The sequence below is a fragment of the Aquila chrysaetos genome, chromosome 17, assembly GCF_900496995.4.
Source record: "Aquila chrysaetos chrysaetos chromosome 17, bAquChr1.4, whole genome shotgun sequence".
In the NCBI taxonomy this organism is placed as follows: Eukaryota; Metazoa; Chordata; class Aves; order Accipitriformes; family Accipitridae; genus Aquila; species Aquila chrysaetos.
This window is the reverse complement of record NC_044020.1, coordinates 21409555-21429944: the sequence shown is the minus strand read 5'-3', so window position 1 is coordinate 21429944 and position 20390 is coordinate 21409555. Positions and strand designations below refer to the sequence as shown.

Genomic DNA, 20390 nt, shown 5'->3' with positions numbered 1-20390 from the left:
CTAGTGCTGACCTACTGTTATTAATCCCCAAGGCATTCCTCACAACCTGGAGAGAATCATACCTACCGCACTACCTGTCTGGCAGAAGCTGCACCAGGTAATACTGCAGACACCCACGTTAAATGAAACTGAGGAGCCTGGTGGGATCTCATTTTCTTCCTCCTTCATCAATCATCTTGTCTTCTGTTGTTCTGCTGTACATTCTGACTTCTCCCTTGCTTTTCTCCCTTGGCCACCACCCCACCCTCATCCAGGGCTCTCTGGCCTGGGGCTAAACAGATGAGTGTTAGCTGAATTTCAAAGCAAGAATAGGGTACCTCTTGGTGTGCCAGGAATAACCCCTCTGTCCTGCAGTAAAGGCACTGTCCTCTACCTTGCCTGCAGAAAAACTATTTCATGGTAATAGATCACTGAGATGGGCCTTGGACTGCCAGGAACAAAGTTGGAGGTTTCACAGCAGGGTCTGTACTCACCCACAGATGATACTGCAGGAAAAAGCAATTAATTTGGAGCAGGTCACCATATTGCTGTTATAGGATTAAGATCAACTTTGGCCTGGTACATTCCTTACTGGACTACTGGTCCTTTCTCACGTAGAACAATGTGGTTGACACAGCCCTAGCTTCTGGACCATGTAATCCCCTTCATCTAGTGCTACTTACAGAAGGCTCCTCTTCTCTTTCTTGGGTCTTCTCAGATGAATTCTCTCCCATCAACCCACCTTCCCCTCCTCATTCAAATTCACATCTTTTTTAATCTCCAGGCAATGTCATCACCCTACTCCAGAGACCTGGGCCATCCCACCTGCTGTCTTCCTCCAGAGAGCTGGCGTTTTAGGTACACTGAGCTCCAACCTTTCCAAGGTCAAAGTCTGACTGCATATTTATTCTAAGGTACAGAAACATAGTGACACCTGCCAGCATTTTTAGATTATTTCATGTGAACTAGCAATGTGTCCGTAATTTCTACACTGCTATGGGTAAAGCCTTCTCTGTGCTATGCTAAACTGTGAGCAAGATTCTATGATGCTTAAGTATTTCTGACAAGAGACATGGATGGGTCTTCAGGTCTTGCAGACTTTCTTAAAACTTGGGGTTTCCATTTTGCACTGGCCACAGACACTACACATTGCTGCAGAGCTTTGTGCTGTTGTACTTTTTAGATTCTCAGATGGGACTTAGCTGACTTCTGTGGCATAATGAAGTTTCAAAGCAAGACACAAATGAAGGCGTTTGAAGATATATATGTTGATTAGGCTCAAATCAATTTGCCACATTCTACAGCAGACCAGTAACTTAGAAAGTATGTTGCTGAATGGTTATGGACCCTGGTGTACTCCACTACATGTTGATCAAGTGATTTGATTTCTCCCTAAGGAAACAAAGACCTAACACTAGAATGGCCAGAAAGCAAGCATGTGACATCCAGCCTGAGGTCCTGGACAGGGGAAAGAAAACTGTAGCCATGCTATACATTGCTTGGAGTAATTTTACTTGGTTAATGTAGGAGACACTCCCCAGCCAGCTGTGTTCGGCTTTAGATACTCTCTCAGACAGCAGGGGCTGGAGCTGCTTCCTCAGCCTGCAACTTTTCTGGCTGTCTTGATTGTCTGCTAAACATCTGGAGGCTTTGGCATGGCCAAAGGATGCTATAAGCATTAACCAACTAGAGGAGATAGGCATGGTTCCCACCAGCCCCTGCCTTATTCCTCAAAGAATCATTTGTGCCCGCATGTTGCAAATCCCAGCAGCAGCACATTCCCCAGTGGGATCACACAATGGGCCTTCTGCTTGGAGGGGTGGGGAATCCTGAAACATGGAGCTCCCAGCATGATTCATTCAGATGGTTTGCATTATTTGCAGTGCAAACTGAGAACTGCTCCAAGGCCCAACACACCTGTGTCTTCTTTTTGCCTTCTGCCTGTAGAGATAGCGCAGAGCTCTCAATATCTCCTACCTCACCATTCCACTCAGTGTTTCCAGCTGGAAAAGCAGAGACTTTTTACTGTGTTCCCCCAGTTTACAATGAACAGCTAGGACTCCAGAGTCTGGAATTACAAGAGAAGGATGTGCCCAGGAACTGAGCAAGAAAGCAAAATTTCCACAGAGAGGACATTTTCCCTTTTATTCTGTTGTTTTCATAAAAATAGGGAGAATAAAACCTTAAAATGAAGCAACATAATCCTTAGTAATACAATTGTATTATATTTTAATAAAAGCAGTAATATAATAATAATATTACAGAAATACTGCAATAGCATGAAGTATTTTCTGAAGCATACACACATAGCCATAAAAGTGATCTTCATGAAATTCTCAAAACCAGAATGCATTGCCCTGATTATTTCTTTGGAACAGATCAGAGCACAAAAAATGTTACTCACGGGCCTCTCAAGAGGGTACTCACAGAATCTGATTGCAGAATCAGCAGACATGAAAGGCCTGATCCTGGGGCATGGTCACCATCCCCATTGGACTCTCAGGAAGCCTTGTAAAGACCAAGAGCACTGCGTCCTGGCTGCATCATCAGAACTTCTTGATGGTTTTTCATGTGCTTCTTCTGCTGTGTCCAATACTTAGCAATGCCCAGCCAGTGATAAGAGCCTTCTCTGGTGGCAGTATGAAGCTGATAGTTCAAGGCTGCAGTAGAAAAGACTGCCAGGGACCGGCTTTTCCAGTCTTGTAAATAGTGCTATGATGCACAAAGTGAGCTTGAAACATGCTGCTGATGCTTGTTAGTATTCAGTTTGCCAGCAAAGGCGGAAGTCCCTAGCAGGAAGAAAGAAACATGAACATTAAAAATTAGGTGCTAAAAACTTAAGTTGTCCCTTCAACATGATCCAGACTTTCAAAATACAGCATCTAGTCCAAGAGATTGCTCTGATCCACGTCCTGCATGTTAGACAATCTCCCTTGGGACACAGCTTTCCAGACAACAGGATAGCACCTCGGAATTTACCGTGCCGTGTAAACCCCTCCTAGAAAGCCAGACCACTCAGAAACAGAAGCATTTAAAAGGTGGCAGATTGCGTAGCTGAATTCAGGGGAAGTGGAGCTAGATCCTGTGGAAAGGCAGAATTTTGGGGGTTGGAAAAGCTGTCTAGAGGTCTCTAGTCCAACAACGTGTTTGCGGCATGGCTAACTCCAAAGCTACATCTGGCAGCTCTAGAGGAAAGTTCTCAGCATCTCCAGGGATGGAGATCTGACAGTCTCTCTGGGCACCGGCTCCAGTACGGCACCGCTGTTGGGGAGACTTCTTCCTTCTTTCCAGTTGGAATTTCCCCTGTTGCAGCTTGTGCCTGTTGCCTCATTTTTCCTCTGTGCAGCTTTGAGGAGGGCCTGGCTGCCTTTGTTGCCTTTATGTAGTGGGACACTTCAGCTAGATCCCCCTTAGCCTCCTTTTCTTTAGGTCTAACAAAGCCAGTTCCCTCGGCCTCTCCTCGTCGGGCAAGTGCTCCAGCCCCCTGAGCATCGCAGTGGTACTCCACCAAACCCTCTCTGGTTCCTCAGTGTCTTTCTTATGCAGGGGGGGCACGACTTGACGCAACGGTCTGTATTTCTCTGGAGCACGTGCCTGGAACTCACTCTCCTCATTACACCCCTGTGTAATTAGTACAATGGGGCTGGGTGTTTGCAAGGGCTGAGCACATAGACCTTCCCATTCCTTCTGGGGGGGGTTAGTGGTTAGTCAGAACTATTGATAACGGGCCCTGTTCACCTTCATTTTAGGGGTGGCTTGAGTTTCGCCGAGACGGCAAAGCAGTTGAGCAAGTGCCTGACTCTCAGCATGGGTGTCCCAGTGCAAGCTTCCTAGGCACCGGGACTCTGCAGTAAACAACAGGGTTGCCAGGGGCACAGGGAGGGACAGGTTTTTGTTAGCTGTCTCTAAAACCAAGACCTGAAGGGCATATCTGCCATGTCCTGCTGCCCAGGGAACTGTGCTGAGTCAGCTGCAGTTTGTCAGTACTCACAAGCATTTAGCAGACGGCTCTGTTCAGCTCCCTGGTAAGCATCACACTATGCATTTGATTGTGCGTAAGTTGCTAAATTATTTCATCATCTCAGACATTAGGAGACTCTGGAAGGCTGAAAGCCAAGGGAAAAATATCTCCTAAACAGTTACATTTCATTAACTACTTTGTTAGATCAGCTGACTGGCGGGATAATGCCGCTGACTGTGTATCCTGTCACCTGAATGTCTTAGACAGAATTAGAAAGGTCAGGTCCTTTCCTGAGGTATACCTAATACCTAACCTGAGGTATTAAAAGACCTGTGTAAACTTTGGAGTGGATGGAACTGAAATGAACGCTAATGCATAACTTTTCCTCAGTTAGAAATGAAACAAGGCATTTATAGCATCCTACAAACAGGTTAGTTTTTCTCCTTCTAGACTTTTAAGTTCCTGTCTGTATTATGTAGTTCTGTGCATCCCCTCCTCTATCTCCTGCTGTCCATTCTGCTAGCCCCTGTTCTACATACAGGGACCAGTTCAAGAAGAACTGGCTTGCTCCACAAAGGGTGGCTGAGCCAGGAAGTTAACTCCAGTCCTGGTCTTCTCTCCTGTTCAGTAGACCACCTTCTCTTTCTTGTATAGTAGGATATCAGGCCATAGAAATAACTTTTTGCAGTTGTATGGATTGCAAGAAATAGGGAATGCAGATCTCAATCATATGATACTCTTATGTGTAAGGTCTGATTCTGAAAGTGAATCCACCCATCTGGGCTTTTGAACTTGCTCAGAACTTAACTAAAATCAGTGGTCTTGTCCTGAGAGGCAATACAAGTGTACTTGAATCATGTTTACACAGCTGAAGGAGCTTTTGGGATCAAATAGCTCCAGTAAGCTGCAAGCTAATGAACTTGTAGCTGATCCATGTAAAGGGTTGAAATAGTTTACCATTTCCTTCGTAAAAAAAGTGAGAGTATTGCTAAATCTCTTCTCTACTCCTGGCCACAAAGGCACAATGAGGACAAGATCATAGTCCTTGGCAATCTCTTGCCCGCTCGGCCCTCTGTTCATGCAGCATCAAGCCCGTGCTTATTTTTCCTACTATTGTTTCTGCTAACACTATTGCCGGGATCTTCCAAACCTCCTTTTCCTAGGATTTTGCACTACTTTTCTCTCTCAGTGTTTTCTTCAAGTGCCTACTAACCAAAAGGATATGAGAGAGCTCTGTCTGATTCAGAAAGATGTATGAAGTGAAGCTCCAGGGCCAATAATCCTCTTCTCCATGTTGGTATGCAACAAATCTTTTCCAGCAGTAACTGTAATCTGAAAAGAGAGATATCTGGTCACTCTTGATGAATGGCATGCCCAGTTCTTTCTTCATGAATATGTCAGTGAGTCACTTCTTTCTCAGTAAGACAACGGTAAAGGGCAGGAGAAAGATATTCATCTGAGGGTATTCATGCAAGGGACTAACAATGACTTGCAACTACACAAATAAGTTAGTGGAAAGGGGAACCAAAACTCTACAAATAGCAATATGTCTAAAAAGGGGATTTGCCAAAGAGAGAAAGATCACTACAGTGGCTTGGGCAAGCCCTATCACAGCTAGCAGATCAGGGCATAAATCCAGAGCATGTGGCCAAGGGAGAAGGAATTAGCGAGTGACAGGCTGGTTCTTTGGGAGTGACTGAGAAGGGAAGTAGCACATGTAATCAGGGCTGTTCAGGCATACCTTTTGGCAGCCTTGTGCTTGATCACAGCAGCTTTGGCTAAGATGATAAACTTGTTGCTTCAGTCATGAATCTGTCTGACTTACCTTGACGATCATGGAAAACCTGGAGTGAACACCCTAACATTTAGCAGTTTCATATTGATCTTAGTGTTGATAGGATGGCCAGAGCTTCTGTCAATGCTCTGGTAGTATAATCCCAGAGACAGGTTCCCCAAGATAAGCAATGTCCTTTAAGTTTACATTTGAGCTGGTAGGTTTTCTAGCTGCATACTCCAGTAGCAAGTATCCAGACAGGTATGTGAGATTCATCTCTTCAAATGTACGCTCCTTTCTGTGAGCTACTTGTCTGGACTATTTTTACAGCTAAACATCAACAGACAAGCAAGATATACATATTAAAAGCCACACATGCAAGACGTCCTCTGTGATTCATCCTCTGAAAGTATCCTTTAGATATGTCTCCTCCAGCTATCAAGGGAAACCCATTACTTGCTGCAGCTGGCAAGCTGATCTGCCCATATATGCTAGAAGGGACAGGTTCTATCTTACACTCAGGATTTTTTACTGTATATAAAGGAGGCATGGATGGCTAGAGAAAGACATAACTCTCCTTCAGATTTCGCAAAAGGAAATGACGATGCTGGTCCTGCTGCTGTATGGGACTGCGGAAGAAATAAGGCAGAAGAGAGTGGCACTTTTGCACTCACCAGTCCTCCCCAATGCCAGTCATCACCACTATTACAAAGCACAACTGCTGAGAGTGCACATAATCCCAGAACTTTCAATCCACACCTAGGCAAAGCCAAAGAGTGGTTGGGATACCTGAAAGATTCATGATACGTATAATGACTCCATTCATTGCCAGGTCCCTGAGACCTTGCCGGTTACGGATATCCAGGTGCTTGAACAGCTTGGCTGCGTATATTTCCAAGGTCACATTGGAATATACCCTCAGGAACTCCAGAATTCTTCTGGAGCATTTCCCACAGGGGGTAGTAGATAGGACCCAGGTGATGGAACAAGAAACAGATGGCGTGGCCTTGAAACAATTTTCCAAGAAGTTGACTTCAGCGTGTTGGGTAGAATTGTTTGAGCACCAGTTCCTCCAGATGGTACCTCTGCTCCACCTGATTTCATACAGCATGTACACCACCTTTGGATGTTGGCCAGGCAAGTAATTTCTTTTGAAGTCATTTGGCTGTAGCTTCCACCTGCGACAAATGTACCAGCAGTACTATGATCCCACCACTTCAATGTTGTTTGGTCCCATTGTGCATTGCCTGCTCTCAACATCAGCCAAGCCTCCCACTCTCAGCCTTTCCCATCACAGATAAGCAGCTTGAAGAATGTTGCAATCTAATGATCTAAATCTGGAATTTGATGAAGGCTCCAGAATTATTCCCCTAGAGTGGCCCTGGTGAAACACCCACAGCACCTCCTTGAGAGGTGTTGGGAGAGTAAGCAACCCCATCACCACTCTGAGATCAGCACTGGTCAAAGCAGTGAGACAACTGGAAAGGCAGATCAGGGAAAGTGATGGTAAGAAGAAAACAAGGCACAAGGCTTCTTAGCTTTGCCTATGTCTGGAAATTGCCATGGGGCCCAGGCAGCACACAGTGATAGAACTATATCTCTTACCCTTGGATGTTCTCTCTGGGTGCAGCACCTAGATGGAACAGAATTGTCAGTCACTAGGGATAGCAGATCAGAGAACAAAATTTCCTCTACACCTCCTGTCCTGGCCCTTTCAGTCTATACACTTCCTTCCAAATCTCTTTTATCTAAAAGGGCTTAATAAGTAATCCCTGCACAGCAGGACAGCCACTCTGGGATGCGGGAGTGGTGGATTTCTACCTGGGAGCTGAACTTGATGGTTGTTTAAACTATGCTGTACATGAATCTTTACTCACTTTAACACATTAGGGCTGACTGCCATCTCACTCAAGTTTAACTTCACTGATTTCAGCAGTACTGCATCTGCTTTTCCCTGACTAATGAAAGAGCAGAATCAAATCTCTTCTCCCTTTGTATCTTCCAAACCACTTCTATTGGCAAAAATTCAGCTATTTTCCTGTTGGTACTCGTAATGTCAATCTAGACAAAAACATTTCCACAGTCAACGGTTCTTTCTTTTCTTAGTATGAAACTGTTTCAAAAGCTGAAAAAATATCAGTGCCGAGGGAAAAATATCAGTGCAGATAGGAGGGTGATTTCTGACTACCAAATACCTGTGGGGTGGCACCACAGACCTGCCTGATTATATACATTTTTGTCTCTTGTGATGGCAAAGTAGTTTGACCCTATGACTCAATCATCCCTCCCTAGCTGAGGGTCTAGATGAAAACAATTGCGGGTGATCAAGGACAGTTATTTCTTTTGTAAAAGTCCATCCAGAGCAAACTTAAGGATCTAAGAACCCTCGTTTTATTGAAGAATTAATTTACTTAGAATTAAGATACTAAAGGTATTTTTCCACAGCTCTTAGCTCTTTAAGATGAGGAATTATGAAACATACACAGTGAAATTACATTTCAGCAGGAATAAAATAGTCTTCTACATCAACAGAGACCTGATCAGCTTTTTGCACAGCCTTATTGCACCAGTTCTTTAAGAGGCATCTTCTAATTTTTTATTGCATTGAAAACAAAATAGGTGAAAAGATAAGCCAACTAATTTTCTCCATTCTTAATTGCCTTTGAGATCTCTTTCCCAATTAAGAGGTCTTTTGGAACTTGAATTCTTCCTGCCTAATGCCACATGAGGGTTAACAAAATTATATTAATATTTTGAAGCTGGACCTAAGACTCAAGATACGGTAATGCATTCAAAGAGATAACACACAAAATCCACAAGTATCTCCTGTATATCTTCATGTGCCAATGCACACACTTGGCTGTACTCATCAGTTCCTTAGATACAACTACAATAAATATCTACACCAAATATGGAGAACTAGACCTGCTTTTCACATACAGGTACTTACCTCTATCAGCGACAGCAGCCATGGATATTTCTGGATTTGTCTGTTGCCTCTTGAGCGATGGATGTCTCTTTATTAGTCTTACATTTGTTTCAGTTTCTGTTCCCAAACACTGAAGTTTGGACAGTAGTAATGTTACTCAACTATTTCCTCCCGGTGACTTGCTCTTATGCGCATAAACCACCCCACTCGGGGAAACTGAAAGCAAGCTCCTGGCAGCAAAAAATTGCTAAAGAGGGTGACTCCCATTCAGAAGTAGATCTGGGGGTGTAAACAAGGTTACCTGCCAGAAGCTGGAATTAACAGGTGAGCCCTTTTTTTGCAGTGCAGAACAGAAATTTTATCTCTTTATTACCCCTAGCCCCAGAATAGAAAAGCAAGTCTTCTCTAGTCACCCCAATGCACGAAGGGAGAAAAAGCATCTACACAAACGGCATCAAGTCACAGAGCTGTGGCATGGCAGATAACTCTTCTGGCACCCAGCTATCATCAGAAAGTTGAGCAGAACCCGGTGGAGAGAGGGAAACAGAAGACATCATCTGCAAAAGCTTGTGATTTTATGGATCTCCAGCAGGTGGTGATGGTTACTGCCATTTCCCTTCATGGGACCATTCTGTGGAGTTCCAAGGACCACTCATCCACCCCTGAACCTGAGTCCTAACGCACGCAAGGCAGACCCTCAATGTGTGTGAGGACACATCTACAGCTGTGGTCAGCAGCTGGGCAGACACTCTCAGGCTAACTCTAAACAAGCTGCCCAGCATCCAAGAGAGCTATGGCAGTGGACAGCTTGTTGTGGGGGAACACCCAGGTATTTATGAAACTTCACAACTGAGAAAATCTCTGTACTCGTGTGAGCATCCTGACAGCAAGACCTGAGCCAGCTGGTGAGTATCTGCAGAAGCTATTGGTCATGACAGATCAGTTCCCTGATGTAAAAAGAATAGGCTTTTTCCAGTGCCCTGAGAAATATGCTCTGCATTATGAACTGGGCATCACCTTCCTGTGATCTGTTCTGTAATTCACACAAGATGCAGCAAAAAATATTTCCCATTTAATCTGAAAAATGAGTGAGGCAATGCTAGTTGCTAGTGAGAAGCTTTTCTCTGACTGACACACCCAAAACTGGCTTGCAGAGCAAAAGGGATTACAAAAGAATTCCTCATATGGCTTAGCTAGAGATGACTGTGCTGAGTCAGTCTCCGTCACTTACAGTTTCCCCTGTTTTTGTGACACAATTATTTTGTGACCTGATGCAAGCCGCAGAAATGGATCCCTGGTGAGCCATGGTCCAGTAATGTGCACTCCCTGAGGACAAAGCCATTGCCATCCTCAATGCCAGGTCTGACTGGGGATTGTAAAGCTAAAGGAGTGATTTATTTGTATTCTCCAAGGCCAGCCCTCAATATTCTGTTGTCAAAAAATATTCCGTTTCCTGCAGGGCAAAACAAACAGAAGTGAACATGAATGGTGGACTACAGAGGGAGAAGGGCTTCAGGCACCGGCAGGACCTTCTGTGAAGGAGAAGGCTGGTCGTGACAGCATCTGCCTTCAGGGCTTCTTCTGCTGCTGCAAGGTCACCACCCACTTCACAGCACAGAAGTGTTGCCTCGTGGTTGTATTAGTTCATAACTTGGGAAGAGTGAATGGGATCAACTCAGACACTTCTTGAAAAAAATTTGAAAGGTGTTTGACTAATGTGTTTTTGAGATCATGGACATGATACTCAGTAAGGCCAGAAATGCATTGATACTATGCTATTCTCTTAATTTCCTTCTCGCTGCAGTAGATATTTGCAAATATGCAGTTGTAAATTAGGTTTTGAGATGCTTAGTCTGATCTGCAAGAAATGGCTTGATTAACAGCAGTGCTCAGTAGCAGTAGTTCCTGGTATAAAACCAGCGATGTGTCACAGAAAGCAGAGAGAGAAAAAACGAGTCCAAGCAGAAGCAGGGAATTTGCAATGCAACATTTCCAGGTGTCTCCAGGAAGGTGAATGTGCTCTATGAGATGGTGGAAAACCAAAAGAGAAAAAAAAGGGAAATGTCGTTCTGTCATTTCTGCCAGCTTAATGTGAGGAGAGGAATCCCTGCCAAATCTGGCAGTTGGTTTAACCCTAACAAAATCAGAAAGACAAGGTTACTACACAAGTGAATTTTCATGCTTCTAGAAGAACTGCACATCCTGTCTATGGGGACCAAACTTCAGTGCATCAGAGGGTGATAATAACCTCCAAAAGGTTCATATACCTGAGTGGGAAAACCCTTTCTTGGCCTTTATGAGCAAATAGCAGTAATCCAGTATGCCTTTAAGTTGCTACATGTCTGTAACAAGGGTCATATATATGGGTGGGACTTCATATTACTCAAACAGCTGTGATCAAAATATTCTTTTCTATTTCTCATGCTGTCAATTATCTCCCCTTACAGAAGCTGCTTAAGATAATGTTAGAGATAAAAGTGAAGGTGGTTTGTAATGCTGAGCTATTGGTAACATCTGAATATATCTCACCCACACCAGCAAATGGATTTTTTTAAAAAATAACCACCACCTTCATACATGTACCTCCTGAACATAAATGTGTTGCAAATATTCTGATAAAGAAATCAAAATTTAATCACATAAAAGAGTTTGGTTTGATTAAGAAGCAGAAAATTGTGAAGCATAGGTATGGGAGTGTTAAGTTTGAAATGTAGTCATAGGAACTTAGGAACTTTAGAAAATGTACTATGTGTAACCATAAGAATTCAAGTATTGTCTAAAATCAGTTAACCACAGAAACTTTGACAAAGATTTGTTGATTTGTAGTGTTTTGTTTTAGGAAACTAAGGAAACCGTTATGGACACCAGTTTGCTCCTTGGAAACCCCTTACCCTTCCCACCTCGATCTAATTATTGAGGATTCTAATCAGTAGAGTTAAGTGAGATTAACCAATGATTGTTTTAACATAAGAATATTAATAAGATGGTGTGACTGAAGGACCAATTATTAGAAATGTTACATTTAAGAATATACATAGTATGCATTTTTATGTAAATTAATATAGATAATGGTGAGAATTGTATTGCACAGAATCACCTAAGAGAGGTCAAGAAGCGGACAAGTGAGGAAGACTACGGAAGACCACCAGAGACCTTCACGCCGCCTGCGTGAAGAGACATTTACATATGCTAATGATTTATCGGAAAGTTAATGATTATGTATAACATTTTCTAGAAATTTAGTGAACATGTATAACAGGTGTGTATTTAACCTGCACAGTTAGACGAGACAGGTGCACACGATAGGTGGAGCGATCCCCCGTGTGCCCAGCGCTGCAATAAAGGAGTGCCTGCTTCTTAACGTCTCATTGCTGTTAAGGAGTTTTATTCCGGATTTCGGTAACAAATGCATTTTGGAGGATCATACACAGCAAAGGGCACACAGAGTGGTGGACACACACTCACACGTGACTCCTTTAGCCACCAGGTTCCTCAGACCTTCACGATAACATTCCCTTTTGTGGTAGCAGAGCCATGCTGTATACATATGACCAGATTCACTGGGGGCAATCATCCAGAAACTTCACAGTTTCTTCAGAACACTTTTCAGAGGGACTCCAGGATATACATTAGGTGATAGAGAGGTGGACAGAGCAACAGGGAGCTAACTCCTTACAGATGTCTCCCAGGAAACAGATTTCAGCGTAGCAGTCCTGCAGCATGACAGTATTACAGTAGTGGTGTCTCCTGAATGTACCACTCCTCTAACTTATCTCACTGAGCCAGCTGTGTCTCGAGAGAACAGGCACAAAGTTTGCAATTTTTCTCAAATATCTTTTGGCTTATCTGACACTTGAAACCCAAGGTGTACATCTGGTAACACCAACTCCAACGTCACACCGAACAATTTTATTCAGCATAAAACACAAATGTGGACTGAGGTAGAAGTCATAGAAATGGAAACATGGGGAGGAAATTAGGAAAGACAGGCAGGTTAGAGAGAACAAAGAGGAGCACAGAAGAAGGAAAGTTAGATCAGACATCATAGAAGACAAAAAGAGACAAGGCTGGAATCAGCCAACATCCCAATTTGCAAATCTCTGAGAATTTTACAGGTACTCAGCTTTCTATTCTCTGGCTCAATGATCTATTGGAAAGAGGTGAGAATCACCAGGTAGAAGTCTGGAAGCAAGGGGGAAGGCAAAACTTAAATGTGACTAAAAGCTTGGGGCTCTCCCCACAGAGGCTTAGGTCTCAATCTCCACTTACAAACCGCCTCCTGGACTTAATTTGTAATGGTAACTTTTGTGTTAGTTCAAGTGTTCTGCTGCTGGCACTTTTGACAGTAAAAGGAAAATCTGCTGTATGTTTGTTTGGATTTAATGGCATTTTCTCAGCAGATATCTACATTTGTATGGAAAGAAAAAACACACAGATCCTTTTGAGATTTATTCTGTGAACTTCAAATTTTAAAAAGGGCTAAAACGTGTCTCTGTGTGTGTATGAATATGTATGTATGAGTACACACACAGATATTTACATATATATGTATGCATAATAATGCAATAATGCATATAAAAACAAGCTTGTAGATAAACAAATACACGTCCTTAGCAGCATATGAATTTACAACTCTGACCAGTAAGCTCACCCACCCATGGCCTTTTTATCTCTCCCAGCACCTTTGCTTTCCTTTCCTTTGCAGGTTACACAGCACCATCATACTTTACTGAGACTCTTGTTCAGTTTCCATAGGTGGAAACGAAAATGTAAGAGATTCAGATAACTGTTGACACTGTGCTACTTCTGGGTAAGTCTGACTCTGAACAGTGAAGTGGAATGGCAGCCAGCCACAAGGGCGTGTGGGCAGAGCCCTGACCCAGGCAAGGTGGAGGATGGGTGGTTAGTGGGCAGGACTTACCTGTGTGCTTACTTCAATATTAATTTTTCTTAGCTAAACAAAACATCCCAATATCCTTGTAATAGAATTCTTTCACATTAACTGGTAAGGGTATAGAAATCTGGTGAGGCTATAGAAATCAGTGAAGTGGATCAATTATATTTCATGAGGAGTCAGTGTGAAAAAAGAAATGCTGCAAGTGAACGTATCTGTATTTTGGACTATGATTTTCTAGTCTAAGCAGTCCTTCTACAGTCATCTCACACTACTTTGCAGCACAGAAGGTCTGCATATTTATCTTTCTGATTTTGCCTCGCTTCTACCTCTTTGTTTCAATGCACGTACTGTGTCAAAGCATTAGCAGAACAATAAGTACTGCAAACCCAGTGGACATCAGAGTGTCCATACTCCCTTTGGGAGGCTGAGTCTGGCACACAATCATCACACAACTGGCAGGGTTTTAAATAGCAAGGGGGACAACAAAACCAGGTAGACTTCACTAGAGAGAAAGCAATGATTCATCTGTTCCTTTCCTATCAGTCATACTGGAGAGAGTGTTCAGAGCAGCTCTAGGAACTTTCAGCACTGAGCTTTTCTTTCCCAAGCGCTCCGGGATTGCTCAATGGCAACCACATGGTTAAACTCTTCCCAAAATTCACCTGTAAGCTGTAGCTCCCATGGGAGGTAAAACCTCCATGAGGAGCAGAAAATGTCTGCCAGAACCAGGCATTACAACCATCGGGCACCATCAAGGATGGAGTTAATTTCCTTCACAGCAGCTCGTATAGTGCTGTGGTTTAGCCTGGTTTACGAAAACAGTGATGATAACACACCAACATTTTAGCTATTGCTGAACAGCGCTTGCACAGCATTGAGGCCGTCTCCGTTTCTGACTTTGCCCCCAAGTCAGTAGGCTGGGGGTGGGCAAGATGCTGGCTGGGACAACTGACCACAGGTATCTTTCATGTCATCTAATGGTATGCTCAACAATAAAACTTGGGGAGATTTTTTTCTGAAGTTGCTGTTGCTTAAGCACTGGCTGGTCATCAGTCTGCTGGTGGTGAGTGACTGCCTCTGCATCATTGGGGTTGCCTTTTCTTTTTCTCCCCTTCACTTATTAAACTGTCTTTATCTTCATGCATGAGTTTTCTCACTTTTGCCTTCCGATTCGCTTCCCCATCCCATGGGGCAGGGAGAGGGGAGAGCAAGCAGCTGTGTGGTGCTTAGCTGCCTGCCAGGGTTAACCCAACTCACCATCTCACATCCACAGGTAGGCTAGAAATCCACCCTACTTGGATATCCACAGGTAAGCTGCTAAAGAGGTCTTGTAAGAAGTCTTCAGAAGACTCCAGAGATACGGGGTTGCTCTGCCAGGATCTTCATGATTCGGGCCCTATGTTACTATGTAAATAGTCTCTCCATCACAGCTAACGCTCCTTCTCCTGTCACTGGTATGGAGCAGGACTGTGAGATAGGAACTCAAACGTGTGTTTAAGCAGCAGTGTTTTATGGTATTCCTCACAGCAGAGGCAGGACAATCTTCAGGGGACCATCTATCAGTAGTCTTGATAGCTTTGAACTTGAACAGTCATGGCATGTGGTGCAGGTCCAGGGGACACCTGGTACAGCTGTGAGATAACCCTTCAAGGGAAGAGATTTAGGGATGCAGCTGAAGCGGTGGGTCCCAGCTACCTTTTCCCAGGTTGAAGCTGTGTTGCTTAGGCCAGTCAGCAGTACAAGGAGGAGCCACACCTGCCACAGTGATGGTTATGGATTGTGTTCTTTGCATCTAAGTAGGTCTTAAGAGAAGTGAGGCATTAAAAGGTGGATGTGGGGTTAACCCGTGTTTGTGAGCAGCAGATGGCAGAAGTAGAAAACAAATGAGATGGAAATCAAGATGAGCAGGGAACTGTGAGGGTGGAAGGGCAGACCTTATATCCAAAAATCCAGCTGAGCTGTCATGGTTCACTCAGACAAGTACACCCAATGGGGTCAACTGTAAATGTTCATCAGATCCAGCTATGAAAGCGGCCTGAAAATCATCTCCAACTACCCAAATAGTCTTGGCCCTGGTGCTATGGATTAGGCATTTGCTGATCAGAAGCTGCTATGGAAAGACCCCACTACGGGGTAGACCAATAATCCAGATGGTAGCTGGAAGCAGAGGGAATTATGATACCATGTCGTTGCAATCTGCCCTGTCACAATTTTCCTGTCTTATCTCAGAGAAGTCATGCATGATGCTGACAGGGAAGTCCTGCCAGATCTCACTACTACAGTTAACACAGACTGCAGATTTGGAGGCTAACACAGCGACTGCTTGTCTTGTGAGACAGGCAGGGCTGCAGGATGGGGAACATATCCATCTGCACCTCCTTTGCCACAGCCTACTGCCCAGTCCACAATCCACCTTCACCAGAGACACTTAAACTGAGACACTCTGCCTCCCATCACCATGGATAAGGTTCAAGGACGAACAGAGACTTCATTTGGCAGGAAAACTGCTCTTGTTTTAACCAGACCCATGGTAGCAATGGATGCAGCGCAAACCAGGCAACGCCAGTGCAAAGCACTGCGGCTCTGCATCTCACCTCTGGGGCTGCAGATCGGGAAGCAGAGCTGAGCCAGGCTCCCAAAGCCACTTTGGGGAGATAAAGCTCTGGCTGCTCCCTGGGTCTCTTCAGAGCTCTGGGATGCCACCAAGTGACCATCCAGATGCAGAGGTGGGGTGGCACATATAGAGCATGCTGGCACCGGAATTCTGATCCGCTAAAGGAAAAGTCCAGGCCAAAACAGCAATGGAGCTCCAACCCCTTCAGTGCCTGACAGATCTGGGCCTCAGCAGGGATGCTGCAGGGAAAGAGACAACAGCTTGCAGCACCTTTCTAGTCAGGAAGGGGACTGTGAGGAGAGCAGTCATCACGCTGTGTGGCAGGGCACGGGCTTGGGCTGGAGGTGGAGAGGATGCGAACAGACCAGGTAGCCAGAATGGAGTGCTGGATGAGACCTTACTCTACATATCATCCATAGCCTCTAAATGACTGAGTTTAAGCACAAGTTTCAGTCCATGGGAGACTAAAATGTCATATGCCTCAAGCAGGGAACAGAAAGGCTGCAGTGCATTAAGGGACTAGCAGTGACCATAGAGGTGCTACTTGGGACTGGATTCAGGCCTTTCTGTTCCTCAATACATGAGAACTACAAGACATTTGAGTACAGAACATCACCCCTCAGCTCCCAGATCTTTTTCCTAGCCCCATATGCACGTGCCACATGGTTAAATGGCAGTGCTCCAGCCAGCTATGGCAGCAGCGAGAGTATTCTCCTGTTTCATGACTTGGCTTTTGCCTCTGCCAGTTCAAGAGAGATGGCTTCTGATTTCTAAGTTACTATTGAGAAATATTGCTCAGCTGCATCATTGCTATTTGGCCTATCAGGTCTCATTTGGTATGTTTATTTTCACTATTACATTAGATACAGCATTTTGTATTTCATTTCCTTATTCTCCCCCACACACACCCCGGGGAGAACTGAGCTGAAACTGAGGTCTCTTCTTGCTTACTGTTTGACCACAGACTAATTTGCTAGGCAAATATGACTTAAAAAGAATGGCTTGAAATAAAAATGTCGTCATAGCATTATAGATAAGCAGAATCTAGACAACTGGCCAGGTGTCCAGAGCCACTGTTTTCTGTGCCCAACTCTTGCAACTCTTGCCAGACACTGCCAGGGTGCAGCAAGGGCCAGCGACTCCCTAGAGGATGAGGAGCCGAGTCAAGCAAGATAAAGCAGACAGCAAGGAAGGAGCCTTGCTAGCCAGGGCCCGTCCCAGTGTGCCCAGAAAAGGAGAGCAGGGCAGGCCCAGGGCTAGCAGCCAGGATCAACCAAGAGTCAGATTTTCAGGCAGGTTCATGCTGACCAGGCAGGTCCTAGGTCAAGCTGGGAAGTCAATCCTCAGGTCAGGATCAGGTCCTGTGATGGCAACCAAGGTCACATACAGACACAGTGATCACCGCCCTGGTCCACAGAGATGAGACAGGTCTGAGGTCAACCTCGAAAATCAGTTCACAGGTCAGGAAACAGATCAACAGGCTCCATGGCTGGCCACGGGCATGGACATAGGGATGGGTGTGAGAGATGGAGAGAAGCACACCTATGCCAGAGCTCAGGCAGGGACTAATAGTGCAGACCTGAGCTTAAATGGAGCTCCTGGGCCATCTGTGGGCGATGTGTCAGTGGAAGCCCCAAGTGAGGGTGGTCAAGGCAACTAAGGGTTTTTTAATGCCCTCAGGGCCCTGAGAGACACAGACCATAATAATTGCCCTCAGTTTTTGTTGTGAAAACAATTTGGGGTTCTTGCTTGCTTGTGACATAGGAATGTCACAGCCTTGCTTTGACCAAGAGCTGGTTACAATACAGACGGGCTGAGCGTGGTAAGTCAAGGCCAACAGGACAATGTAAACAAAAGTTAAGCATAATGAGCCTTGGCATGGACAGTACATGAACAAGCGACAGAACCATCCCCAAAGCTGCTGGGAAGGTATACTGTGATATCATTTGATTGGCAGCCTGTGCCAACAACTAGCTACAAGGACCTTCAACAGTAGAGATTGAGGCGAGGCGCTTGGTTCACTTCATAAATTGAGTTTAGTGGTTTCACACTGTCTGTGTTTCTCTTACCCCAATAACAACTTGTGTGATCAATTTTCTCTGCCTCTTTAAGACCAGCTTGAAAGCATCAGCTCCTAAACTTGTAAGATGTAAAGACCCATATATAAACAGGAGGACACATTACCAAAGTGGCCATTACTTAATTGAGGAGGAGTGCTGCCATTTTGTGAGTTACAGGTTGTCACCTCTTTTTTTCCATAAGCCAGATTCTCTTTAGGCTAGACTGGTCGAAAACTCTGAGTAATTCTATTGACTATGTTAAAAGATTAGCAATACAAATGAGAGAAGAATCAGGCCCAATCATAGCTTTAGAATTTAATGACTAAAATGGGTATAAGTCAATGAATATTTATCCTAGTCTTGCAAAAATAACCTAGCATCAGGAATAAGGGATGGAGAGAGGTTCTGTTCCCAAGCTCTTGGTACGGACAGCAGGGCTTGTACCTTTGCACAGTACAGAGGAGCGAACAATCGGACAGAGGAGCAAACAACCCAGCCAGACAACTGCAAGGGGTACAACTGCGTTCCTACCATTCTTTGTGCAGCCTAACATGCCTTGCTTTTCAAGGAGTTTCCAGTGGATACATCTAGTGGTCCAGTTCCAGGACAGGCTTGTGGATAAAAATACTTTCTTACTTCTTTTAGCCAGCTGAGTGCAGCTGCTGAAATGCAATGACCACGGATACTGTAATTATCATGCCACAGTCACACCGTTTGGTGGATGGAGGATTTGCTTCTGTTGAATGGAGCATCTGGGGATGTTTTAAGTTGCTCTTTTAAGATCAAGTGCTGCTGTCAGTTACATGTTATAGCTCCCACTGAGCCAGTGGAAAATTCTCTAGGCTAGCACAGCCTTTCAAATGCAGACAAGTGTTTCAGTGATTAATGATGAGACATTTGTATAGCAAGAACTGGCGCTTACTGTGATTAGTTGATCAGTTTAAAACAGAGACAAGTACTTATTTACATGGCAAGCTGTGAACTTCTGGAATCTGCTGCCTCAGTAAACTGGACACAGATGGCAGGACAGGGCCAAAAGAAATCTGAGAAATTCATGGTAACAAGCCCATAAACAGACACTAAAGGGAAGATGCAGGGTTCCCAACCACAGTCATTGTGGGTATTGAGGTAATGTGACCGGATCATAATGAACCACAAATAGTGGCCAGGCTTGTCTGCTTTCCCTAAAAAGCATGTCCTCCTGCCACTACTAGATACAGTGTCTGGACTATGCTTTCTGCCCCGATGGGGCATTTTCTGTGGTTTTACATTCACTTTTGTTCCTCTTGCAGCATGAGGTAGGAGACAAGGATAGCCGAGAGGACAGTATGTCTCCACAAATGTACCTTTCAGCAGCCCGACCTTCTCTTGCCAGAGACTCGTTTTTCAAGAGTCAAGGAAATAGCCTGTTTTCATCAAAATCCCTCAGTTGAAGTAAGTTACAGTGAATTAATCAACTGTTTGGGTGCTAATTTATCAGTCCTCTTTGAGTACCCTTTTCCCATCAGCCTGTGCACCACTGGGCCACATCAGAGAAATAACAATGTTAGCAGAGTACTGGGCCTGGGACACTGTTCCCCATTCTGGCTGGTACCTGCCTCCATTTCTACATCCAGAAATTTCTCATCGGGGATACGTAGCACTGGGCAGTATGCTCAAGACTTCCAGTGACAAGCTGTCTTTCCAGGATGTTGGTGGCTTTTAGAAACTGGGGAATGTTAGCAACATTTTATGATTGTTATCTTCTACATACAAGCAGTAAGGCAGCTGGCCATCTTCTGTGGGTGAAAACTCTTAGTAGAGGATCAGAGATAACATTGGTCCCTTACTTGATGAGGTTGGTCACCTCACAAATAGAGACGTAGACAAAGCAGAGACGTTTAATACCTTCTTCACCTCTGTCTTTAACACTGATGATGGGCCGTGGGACCCCCGGAGCCCTGTGATGGAAGACCGTAACTAGGGGGATGATAAACTCCCAGCAGACCCTGAACTTGTTCAAGACTTGCTGCTCCAGCTGGATGTGCATAAATCTATGGGGCCTGATGGGATTCGTCCCAGGGTACTGAAAGAGCTGGCCGGTGTCATCGCAGGACCTCTCTCCATTACTTTTCAGTGGTCCTGGGAGTCTGGAGAGATCCCAGTCCACTGGAAGCTGGCAAATGTTGTCCCAATT

General features: G+C 44.6%; 1 protein-coding gene across 3 annotated transcripts; it reads right to left on the bottom strand.

Moving 5' to 3' along the window:
• Window positions 1-2224: 2224 nt before the first annotated feature.
• On the bottom strand, window positions 2225-20329 carry LOC115352776 (C->U-editing enzyme APOBEC-1-like). 3 transcript variants are annotated; one of them, XM_030041401.2, is made up of 6 exons: window positions 18746-20324; window positions 8665-8773; window positions 7320-7347; window positions 6504-6892; window positions 5154-5272; window positions 2225-2768 (listed from the first exon to the last, which is right to left on the bottom strand). In XM_030041401.2, the coding sequence occupies exons 1-6, from the start codon at window positions 18746-18748 to the stop codon at window positions 2742-2744; spliced, it is 675 nt and encodes a 224-aa protein (XP_029897261.2). In that variant the 5' UTR covers window positions 18749-20324; the 3' UTR covers window positions 2225-2741. The 3 variants fall into 3 exon arrangements, with proteins under 3 accessions (XP_029897261.2, XP_040985612.1, XP_040985613.1); XM_041129678.1 differs by having other exon boundaries at window positions 2225-5272; window positions 18746-20329; XM_041129679.1 differs by lacking the exon at window positions 18746-20324 and adding an exon at window positions 17463-17596 and having other exon boundaries at window positions 2225-5272.
• Window positions 20330-20390: the final 61 nt, after the last annotated feature.

Coding starts and splice junctions, on each gene's coding strand:
- LOC115352776 (XM_041129678.1), bottom strand. Junction 7,348..8,664: donor GGCTGCTGTCGCTGATAGAG/GTAAGTACCTGT, acceptor TGTTCCATCTAG/GTGCTGCACCCAGAGAGAAC. Junction 5,273..6,503: donor ACGTATCATGAATCTTTCAG/GTATCCCAACCA, acceptor CTCTCTTTTCAG/ATTACAGTTACTGCTGGAAA.